Raw genomic sequence first — 11,086 nt, 5'->3', positions numbered from 1 at the left:
GCTTATATTATATTCAGTTTTGGCATTTTGACAAGAAATTCATGTGTCCATAAAACTGTGGTAGGGGAAAGGAGTCAGTAGTGGACATAGCTGACTTCACACATCTAAAGCTCCTAAACGGTTCATCTGATTTCAACGATTTTTTTTTGTTCTCTCCATATACGACTTAACTGCTTAAAGCTATTGTTTTGGCTTGTGGGTAGTAACGATGCACGTTATGGAATTTGTTATGTGCACAAAGGTCAAAAAGTACAAATTTTAAAGTGTGGTCCAATACATAATCACCTTTGCACCAATAGTAGATAACTCAAAATAGCTAGTAGTAGTGGACAAATGCCCTAGTAGTTAAGTATAAATGACCCAGTAGTGGTTAACAAATGTCTCAGTAATGGGCTAATTATTGTTAGAAAGGCTAAAAAATTATCCACTATTAGTATATGTGATATTTATTAATGAACCTTCCATTACCATTTTTTTTTGGCTCCTACTATATCTACTAACCAGAAATGTGGTCCTATGTTCACTGCTGACTCTTTTCCCTATTACCGTTACGTTTCACCACGTTTAAAGTTCAAAAGTAAAATAAAAGTCAAATAAGCTTCCTCGGACCACATACAAGTCTGAAATTCCAGTTCGTTACACACCACTTTCTCCGAACAGTTTCAGATCTAGAATATCGAGCTCAGTTGCACCGAAAAAAGCCAAGTAGAAATAATGGCAGCTCATGCGGTACTTGTTCCATTTCCCTCGCGAGGCCATGTAAATCCGATGGTGCATCTCGCCTTAAAGCTTGCCTCTCAAGGAATCTCCGTTACATTTGTGCTGACTTCAGTTATGGCGCAAAATCATTACCCAGAACGATGAGAATCCTTTCAGCCAAGCACCAAACCTCCAGGCCGCCCTCATTCTAGACTGCGCGGTAGATGAGTCACAAAGGTGGGCTGACATGGTGGCCTTTCTTCGCTCTCTTTCCGACATGGAAGTTCATGTGGCTCAACACCTATCCAATCTCAAACGCTCCGGAACACCGACAACATGTATCGTCGCCGATGTATTCCTCAGGTGGGCGGTTCCTTTTGCAAAAACACACGCTCTCCACTCTGTTTCGCTGTGTCCAATGTCTGTCACAAACTTTTCCATCTTTTATCATTTAAACTTAGGTATGTTACAAGAACTTATGATTAGTCGGAGGATTGCAGGCTTGGTGGGAACAAATTATTCATTATATAGTCTGTCGTTGCAGGGTTAGAAGGGTGGAAAGATTATATTGCTGAGTCGCCTCCGCTACAACTGACGGACATTCCGGCCCGTCTAATCGATCCGTCTCGTTTGGGCAACGAAATAGTAGAGTGTTTTGCTAATGTGAGGAGAGCAGATTCGATTGTAGCGAGTTCTTTTTACGCCTTGGATTGCAAAGCAGTGGAGACACAACGCCACAAAACACCCGTGCATTGTGTGGGTCCCTTAAACATGGCCTCCTCTTCACAGATCAACACGCACTGCAGTGAATGGCTGGATTCCAAACTCCTTCGGCAGTGTCCATAATGCGGCGAGACCTCAGGTAAAGGAAATAGCTGCTGGTCTCTTTAAGAGTGGGTGCTATTTTGTGTGGGCACTTCGTTTAGATAACGATGCGAGTCATTTCTCGGAGATGTTGCCCACTGAATTTATAGACGAATGTGAAGGGCAGGGTTTAATTGCAGCCTGGTTTGGACAGGCGGAGATTCGGAAACATCCTGCGGTGGGAGGGTTTTAATTGAGCCACTGCGGGTGGAATGCCGTCATGGAAAGTGTGTCAGCGGGTGTCCCCATGCTGGGGTTTCCGCTTGCAGGAGACCAGTTTTCCAATTGCAGAATGATGGTGGAGGAATGGAAGTTTGGGTTAGGGCTGAAAAATGCAGAGGATGGGAATAGGGTTATAAGCGCTGAAGAAATAAAGAGCAAGGTGAAAATGTTGATGGAAGGGGAGGAAGGTGTAAGCGCACGAAGAGCAGCAGAGAGATTTAGGGATGCGGCAGAGCAGGTGCAACTAATTTAGAAGCGCTAGTAAATAGATTGAAGGTAATTTGATAAATTGTGTAATTATCAATTTTTTTTACTTGACATGATAGCCCCGACGAATCTTTTTTGTCTCAATTTACAACTGGATTATGACTCACCCTATGGTGTGGACAACTTTATGCAGTTGTATCTCGTGTCTTTACCACTTGTCGTCTTAGAGCAAAGCTCCATGTAACTGCTTAGCTTATTTTTGTTAGGACTGCTTAAATTTTTTAGGAGAAATTTGTGGAGCTGGTGGCCCCATACAACTACTAACTTTACTGCTGCTTATTTTTAAACAGTTATTTTAATTTCTTTTAAATTTATTTTTTTAGATTATTAATTTTTTGTCTTCCTTTAAATTGTAAACATAATTCAACTGTATAATATTATATTTAATCATTATCATTCATTGCTACATTGATTGGAATTCATTTTCCTTGTTACGAACTTAGATAATTTACAGAATGTTTGAATATTTAAAACGATTCACTGGTAAGAATGTTAAACAAGGGAATATCATTGCATAGACAAATTTTGCACTAATTAATAAGAATGTGTGAACAGGGGAATATCATTGCAAAGACAACTTTTGCAATCACTAGTAAGAATGTTTGAGAAATGCAAGTCTCTTAAACCCCTAAATTTCATTTTCCCTATTACCAACTAATAGAAATGATAACTGAGTTCCACTGTTGCAACCAAGAACATCGACTAATCTGAATTTCATGTGATAAAATGTGATGTGTTAACTAAGTTTAACTGGTCATTACTATTGCAATGAAGAATATCACTTAATTTGAATTTCATGTGGTAAATTGTGATGTGGAAAATCTATAGTGAGACCATGATTCCTTCGAGGAATTGTTATTTAGCACATTCACTTTATTTAAGCCTCTACATTATGCATACAACAGTTAATAAAACTATTTGAGAAACAATAGAATGCATTAATAAATTGAAGATATTGAATCACTCAACTTATACTCAAAACATTTCATTAAATTCTATGAGAAACAATCAATTCATTAGAAAATGAAGATACCATAAATTTGTCATAGATCATAAGAGGAAAAAAAAAGAAAACAATAGTGAGAAAAAATCATAAAAAATTATTTAAGCAAATGCTTTATTTTTCAGCAATTGATATTTCATAAAATTCATCTTGAGTTCTTTTGAAAACAACAAAAATGTAGTTGATAAAAATCAAACAATGGGTAAGAATATTGCAGAGTCTTCAGCCTGGAGTCTTCATCAATATTCAGCCTTAACTGTTGAGATCCACAGTGTTTTCAGTAGCAGTGACAAATTCCATTAATGCAATTCGAGCTAACCCAGTAATGGAATCCCCTAAATTTTCTTCATCAATTGTTCGATATATTATTTTCATACTCATCAAGGCAACTAACTTCAGTATCTTCTTCTTCAACTGTTAGCATAATATTATGCAAAACACAACACAAAAAATAGTTTTTGGTAGCAATTACAAATTTGGATGACAAATTTTTGACTTTAAAATTCGCCATATCCCCTTTAGCTTTCCAAAGGCATGTTCAACAACAATATGAGTTGAAGATAGTTTAAATTTGAATGACTTTTGATTCTCTGTTGTAGCTCCATTAAAGGGTGTGATTAACCATGGTAGCAATGGATATCCACCATCACCAACAATATACTCTCTCATATTTGTTGAACCAAGAGAAACTGAAATTCCATTTAACCTTTGCCCACCTTCACATAGCCTATAGAAGGAATAATTTCTTAGGAGCCTAGCATCATTGATAGATCTAGCCCAACCTGTAAAAATATCCATGAAACACATATTACTATCAACAATGGCTTGCAATGACATACTATAGTTGTGATCATGACCATACCAATCAAATGAACATTCATTGGCTGGAAGCTCAAAATCAACATGAGTTACATCTATAACACCACAACAATTTGGAAAGCCTTGTTTTTGGTGAAATCCATGTTTGATGAGTTCAAGTGTTGAATGATCACTTGGCCATTGTATGTAGTTTCAAAAATTAACATGCATAGCATTAATGAAATTTTTAACAACTCTTGTAATTATTGACTTTTGACACCCAAAATGTTCACTTATGTTAATCATAGACATTCCAGATGACAATCTTAAAATAGCAATAGTCACCTATTTCTCAATTGGAAGCACCCTACTCTTGATAGATGTTGCTAATGATAGAGGTATATCACCTTTCTTAAGATCTTCATGCAATGATTATTGAAACAATTCATATGGTAATCTAAAAATGCTACAGAAACATTTGTCATCACATTTAGCTTTAAAAATGTAATGATTCCACCAATGCAAAGAACGTGGCTTCACATACCACTCACCACTAACCTTCCCTTCCCATTGAAAAGTGGAAAATATGAATTGAGGAGTACACTCTGTTGTTCACAACATATCGCATCAAGTTCCAAATCCATTTCATCTTCTAGCTTATCATCTGAATACTGAGAAGCTTGAGATGATTCTTTCTTATGTTTTTTTAAATAGGTTTGTTGAATCTTCAACATCACACCAAACTTGCAATGCAATTTGTTGTATCACTGAAAGACATTGCAACAATACTCTTACTCTTTTTCTATTATTGGAATTCATTGTGTATGTTGCATAATTAAAAGTAATAAATTTAAAAAAATTATACCTCACAAAATAAAAACAAGGTGTATACTCGAAATATATATTGTAAATAGTCTAATTACTAATACAATAATGTAGTTTTTAAGATAACAAATTGAATGAATACCTACATAAAAAACTAAAAATCAATCAAATTAGTTTGTGACATTGCATATTTGTTGGTTGTTTATAAGTCTTGATAATGGCCAAATATCATGCTACACCAGGTAAACTCTCTTTTAGAATTACCAACTTGTTTTTATTAGGCTCATAATACAACTTCAAAACATGCAAATAATTGAGGATAAAGTCAAGAAAGTTACAAACACTAATAGTTTCTTTATTTCCAATAAATATATCCTAAATCTTGTAATTCATGAGACTTGACTCAATTGACCAGTAAAATGGTTATATATCACTTTCAGATTATAGGCTCAAAAGATTTCACTATGAATTATGAAAGTTGCAGATCACATAAATCAATCTTTTTTAATAATAAAAAATATAAGATTATCACTATAGAGATGATAAATTGGGTAAGGATAACCTTACTGGTTGCAATTTTACTAGACTAAGTCCTTAAGAAGCCCTTGTGTCCTTCAAATTTGGTTAAAACTTTACAAACTATCTTAGGGCTCTACACCACAAATGGCCAACCTATAATTATCATAAGCAACATTGCATTGACGATATATTTGATTAATACTGGGTGGATAAAGAATAACACATTAACATGATTAATGTCCTTGAAATTGATGAATTAATTTCCCTTAACATTCCTATGTCACTGCTCTAATACAATGTCACATGTTGCATTTGGAACTAGTTTTACCCAGTACTAGTTTGTTTTTTAGGACCACTAGTTCTGCAAGTAACATTCATAACTCTATGCAGCCCTCTATTAATAATTATTTTTGGCTCACCATCAAGAATTATAGAAAATTTGAATTTGAGGCTTGCACATTCAATTTCAAAAGAAAGCTTTTGGAAAAGACTTGTGTTTTTTTTTTTTAACAATCATGTTTCAAAGCACTCAACATGAACCATAATAATTATGAGAAGCATATTATAGTGCAGAAAAAACAAAGTTTAAGATCACTCAACATGAACTATAATCAGCATGAGAAGTAAATTATAGTGCACATAAATTCTACTTATATGATCTAATTGGTTTCATTAATTCTATTGGTTGTAATCTATACTAACAGTTAATGTTACAAGCATAAGAAGCACAAAAACTTGTAAAATAATTTTATGTCAAAATGGACTTTTTAGTGTAGCAAATCATAAGGTAATCCATTACATCCATATTGAATAAAAAATTGTTTTTATGATAGAATTAATATCATAATAGCAATTTGATTAATAAGCATTCAAAGTAAACATAGTCAATAGTTTAATTTTTTTTGTATTATTGGAAACCATCACATATGTTGCAAAACTAAAACTAAATTTAATACAAAAATTGTACTTTATTCATAAGTAGTTCTAAATATCTTATTTGTTCTATTTTGTACTTATTTCTTGCTAACAACTACAAAATCAATCTTCTTTCGCAAAAGATTGGTTGAGTTTTAACATTACTTCACCAATATTGTTTAGTGTTGAAACCATGCTCATTTGGACATTAATTTTCTGTTCTTCAAGTTTCAATAACCTTTCTTTATTGAAATCATCCTTGCTCATGCGTTGTTCATGATGTTTCATGTGCCCCTCCTCAGCCATTTGGAGAGTAGAAATTAACAACTTATTATTGTTAACAATGACATCCTTCATGCCTATTGCACTGGAAATTGATTTTTGTTTTTTCCCTATGCACTGTTTGTCCCTTTTACTTCCACTTTTAGAGTTGTCAGTACTTTCCATATTTGGTGTATCAGATTCATTCAATGGTTCATCTTCATTTGTAAGATTGTTATCATCAAATGCAAGACTTGTATCAGAAGAGTCAATAGTGATATTCCCTGGATTGATGGCTCGATCTTTACCAATGGTGGTCTTCATTGTATCATAAACTTCAAAAATGAACTTTGTAGGAAGTTTCTTTTCAGTCCTCTCCCGACTTGTCATATTCTAGAAACTACCATGTCCAAATGGAATATTATGTTCATAGTCTCTAATTCTCTTCTAATCAGGTTGAATATGCTCCCAACAATCCTGATATTGGTTGGCTGTACGCTAAACACCATGAGTAGAGCAATATTCTTGAATTATTTTTCACTTTTGAGTGGAATTTAATGCTCTTCTCATTACACCACCACTTGACTGTGTTTTTCCCTGAATTTGTTTAGCCTCAATTAACACCATTGTGTTTGCAATGCTCCAATGAAATCTACTCTTTGCTTGAGAAGGCACGTGAGACTGATTTTCTGTGATTTCTACTTCACTAGTTGGAACCACCTTTTCAATGATCACTTCTTCATTATTCACTTGTGTGCTAGGAACAAACTCTGGGTAATAGTCATCATTAGAGGAGAACAAATTTTTAGGTATGCCATCTTGTGAAAGCATTGAAGTGAAATTTAGGAAACTGTGTCGAGGAATTGGACGGTATGTGGTATTATCCATGGATAATAAAATATTTTTGGTACCTACATTAAAATGAAACAAATAATCTCCATAAAATTCCAATAACAAAACAATTTTAGAAAAAGAAGCAACAAAACATGGTTTGGATCAACATAAAAATAGAAAAAACATGAAATGAATATGATGGATTAGGTGAACTTAAATCGACATTAAGATGGTTAGGAAAAAGTGCAGAGATAAATAAATGAAAGGGAAGTGATCTTCAAACAATGTGAACAATCATTCATAGTCATGAGTATGGGAGAAGGTAAGGTGCATAAAGACAGTGGCATAAAATACTTTGAGAGACTTATGAAATTTCCACATCTTTTTGTTTTACCAAGATGAAAGGACCTTATTCAACCTTGATTTATTGTGCTTAAGGATAGTGAACATGACTGTGATAGAAAGGTGGTAGTGCTCTAAAGGATGAAAATCTATCATGTTTATAAAAATTTAAGCATAATGAAGATCGAGTATGTTTAGAGGTGTTTGTTGTGTGCCAAAAGACTAAGGGGCTGCAAGAATAGGAATGTGTTGACAAAACAAAAGCCTCTTCACCAAGTTAAAGGTAATCAAAACACAAGATGAAAGAAATAGATAGTAACAAAATAAGTATGCATGGCATGAGAATGATCCATGTGACAAAAGCCAAAGACAAATTGACAATCACACAAAAACATAATGACAACTTGATAGAAGAGTGACATGCAGAGATGTAGATGAGGTTTCCAAGCTTGATAAAGTCACTTGAAGGAGGTCTCTTGTGTAAAAGAAGGCAGATAAAATAGTACTAGTATAATACTAAGCAAGAAGAAATTCATTCACATTGAAGTTCTTGAAGCTTGTAGTGCTAATGGGCAAATTACTAAAAGAAAAAATGACAGTCCAAAGTTTCTCTAATTTCAAGACAAAAATGGAAGCACCATATGTTGGCAAGGGTGTTAATACTCTGACATGCATGATGGAATTTGAAACAAACTATTTTTATTTTATTTTTTTGGTCATTTTTAAGAATTCTTGGAGAACTGACGACTTGGCAGCATAGTACAGATGGATGTAGGAACTGCTCAAATTAAGTTGTTCGGAAGATGCTATCAACAAGTGACCATCCATTTATTTCTAATTCAAAACTACTACAAAATTATGAACAAATGAATCCACTTTTTACCATCATAATAAATTTAACTAAAGAAAGAATATAATGTTCATGTGAAAAATGTGAATTTTGAATGTACTGTATCTTCAGGGGACAAAAATTAATCTAGAGGGTAAATGGGGTAAAAAAAAGGTTCTATGAGTGCTAAATCTGAGATGAATAAATTAAAAAAATACAGATTTTGTAAAATCAATATTAAAAAACACAGTCATAAAAATTCAATCCTTTTCCATATAATGGAACCATATGCTCAATCTATTTAATGGGTACAAAAATAAATGCAAGCAAAATATCAAAACTAAACCAAACATGTTTAAATATGATATTAAAAACTATATACAAGGAACACCAACACAACTAGAAACTAAAACTGAAACAAGTTTGAAGAGCTAATTGAACATGTGTAAGAAGAGTTTTGTGGTTGCTGATAAGTACCAAGCATCCTACACTAACACAAAAAACCGGCAGTAGTGAGACCTAATTGAACATGTGTAAGCAGAGTTTTGTGTTTGCTGATAAGTACCAAGCATCCTACACTAACACAGTACAAGGAGCGTGCCCATTTTACTGCACCTCTAATGGCTACCATGTACAATTTTTTTCTTAGTGATCTCCATTACTAATTTTATTACAATAATACCCTTCATATAACTATATGTATTGAAGTTTTCTTCAATTTTGTAGGATGAGTTGCTATTGGCTGTGGTGTGCTTACGTAAAGCAACCTCAAGCATGGCTTATAGAAACTACATTTTATAAAATGCTGAGAGATTGGGGGCTAATAAATCTGAGATGAATAAATAAAAAAATACAGATTTTGTAAAATCAATATTAAAAGTCATAGTCATAAAAATTCAATCCTTTTCCATATAATGGAACCATATTCTCAATCTATTTAACAGGTACAAAAATAAATGCAAGCAAAATATCAAAACTAAACCAAACATGTTTAAATATGATCTTAAAAGTTGTATACAATGAACACCAATATAACTAGAAACTGAAACTAAAACATTTAGGCACAAAAAATATAAGATTGTAGTCTATTGGAAGCAATCCATTTTTTTTTGGTCCATGTTTACAATAGAAATAGTGTACATATATTCAAATGAAATTTATTTCATTCAAATAGAAATTATTTTCGTTGCAATCAAAATCCAAACAAATGTTCAGATACAGGATGAAGATTATATTTTTACAGGAATCCATAATATAAAAATAAATGATGTGTAGGACAAATATTTTGTAGGAAAATACACAAGATTGAAGAAGACAAAGATTTAAATAAAACTGAAATTTTTATTTTGTAAATGAAAATTTATACCTTGCAGCTGTAGTCATCACAATTTTTTGGTGCTACTGTTCTCACAATTTTTGGTTTGTTCAAATGCACAATATTAATAATAATTTTCAACATAAAATTTGGAGGGAAATCAAAGAGGGAAAATTTGGTAGTAAATTAAGGAGGGAAAAAAAATTATGAAGACACCTGGCAATTTTTTCAATAAGCAGTTTTTACTTATTTTCAGCCCCCCCAATTTTTTCATGGCATATTTTTATTTCCTAAACAATAGCTGCTCCACAAAATCAGGAAAGATTCTATATTATCCCTTTTTTCACAATTTTAGTTTCCCATGGGAACATGTAACTGCTTAAAATTAAGCAGAAAATTGAGTTAAGAAGCCGCATGGGAACACATTATTAGTGGGGTGTTAATAGCTATAGCCCAAGTGGCTATTGTTGTTGTCTCGGTTATTGTATTATGTGACTATTTCATATGGTAAAATAATCTTCTTTCAGTTTTACTTAATTTCTTATAGATATTTTGGGATCTCTAAAATAATTCATTATAATGTTTATACTCTTACAGTTCTTCTCAATATTTTATTTTTTATATTATGTACCTTTCATAGTATAATTACTTGAGGAGGACATAAATATATATATTATCTTAGAAGCAAATATGAATTCTTTAGTCATATTAGAGGTTCTTATAAAAAATCAAACTAGTAGAAGGATAAAGGTTTTAAGAATTAACAATTGTCACAAATTTATTTTTAGCAAATTTTCATACATTATATAAAGAACATGGGATAGAGAGATATAATACAACACCATATACCCTTTAGTAGAATGGAATTATAGAGAGAATGAACAAGATGTTTATGGAAATGATTAGGAGTATGCTATAGAAGTTCTAGGAAGAACTGGTTAGTATTGCTTGTTACCTATTATGTTGTCCTAATTCTATTTTTGACATTTTAAAAATTAAAACAAAAACATGCAAAATAATTGTTGTAATAAATATCAAACAAAACCATTCCCTTCCATGTTTACACCATCCCCTAAAAAAAATAGCTCCCTATCAGCATTCCATTGCACACAAATAACGTGCAAGTGCTAGTTTTACGATATCATGGGGTTTTAGAATGCACTCTCAACTAACAACTAGCTTACCAGCCATAGCCCCATGGTTTAAAGAAGCTGTAGGATTTTCTTATTTTGTCATTTATTTCTACTTCGAATTGCCTTTTCTTTTGTTATGTTGTTATTATGATATTTTAATATAATGTCAATTGGTTAATCTGAAGTAATGGAATATGTTGCGCATTAGTTAAATATGAGTTCATGACTTCAGAGCTCAATTCATGAAAAAGCTAAAACTA

At 32.8% G+C, this 11,086-nt stretch overlaps 1 protein-coding gene across 1 annotated transcript; it reads left to right on the top strand.

Moving 5' to 3' along the window:
* Positions 1–714: 714 nt before the first annotated feature.
* On the top strand, positions 715–1,756 carry LOC131061945 (UDP-glycosyltransferase 86A1-like). The gene is made up of 4 exons (XM_057995782.2): positions 715–729; positions 833–1,160; positions 1,244–1,453; positions 1,506–1,756. The coding sequence occupies exons 1-4, from the start codon at positions 715–717 to the stop codon at positions 1,754–1,756; spliced, it is 804 nt and encodes a 267-aa protein (XP_057851765.2).
* Positions 1,757–11,086: the final 9,330 nt, after the last annotated feature.

Source organism: Cryptomeria japonica, chromosome 4, assembly GCF_030272615.1.
Source record: "Cryptomeria japonica chromosome 4, Sugi_1.0, whole genome shotgun sequence".
NCBI lineage: Eukaryota > Viridiplantae > Streptophyta > Pinopsida > Cupressales > Cupressaceae > Cryptomeria > Cryptomeria japonica.
The sequence above is the reverse complement of the archived record's forward strand: the minus strand, read 5'-3'. Positions and strand labels throughout refer to the sequence as shown.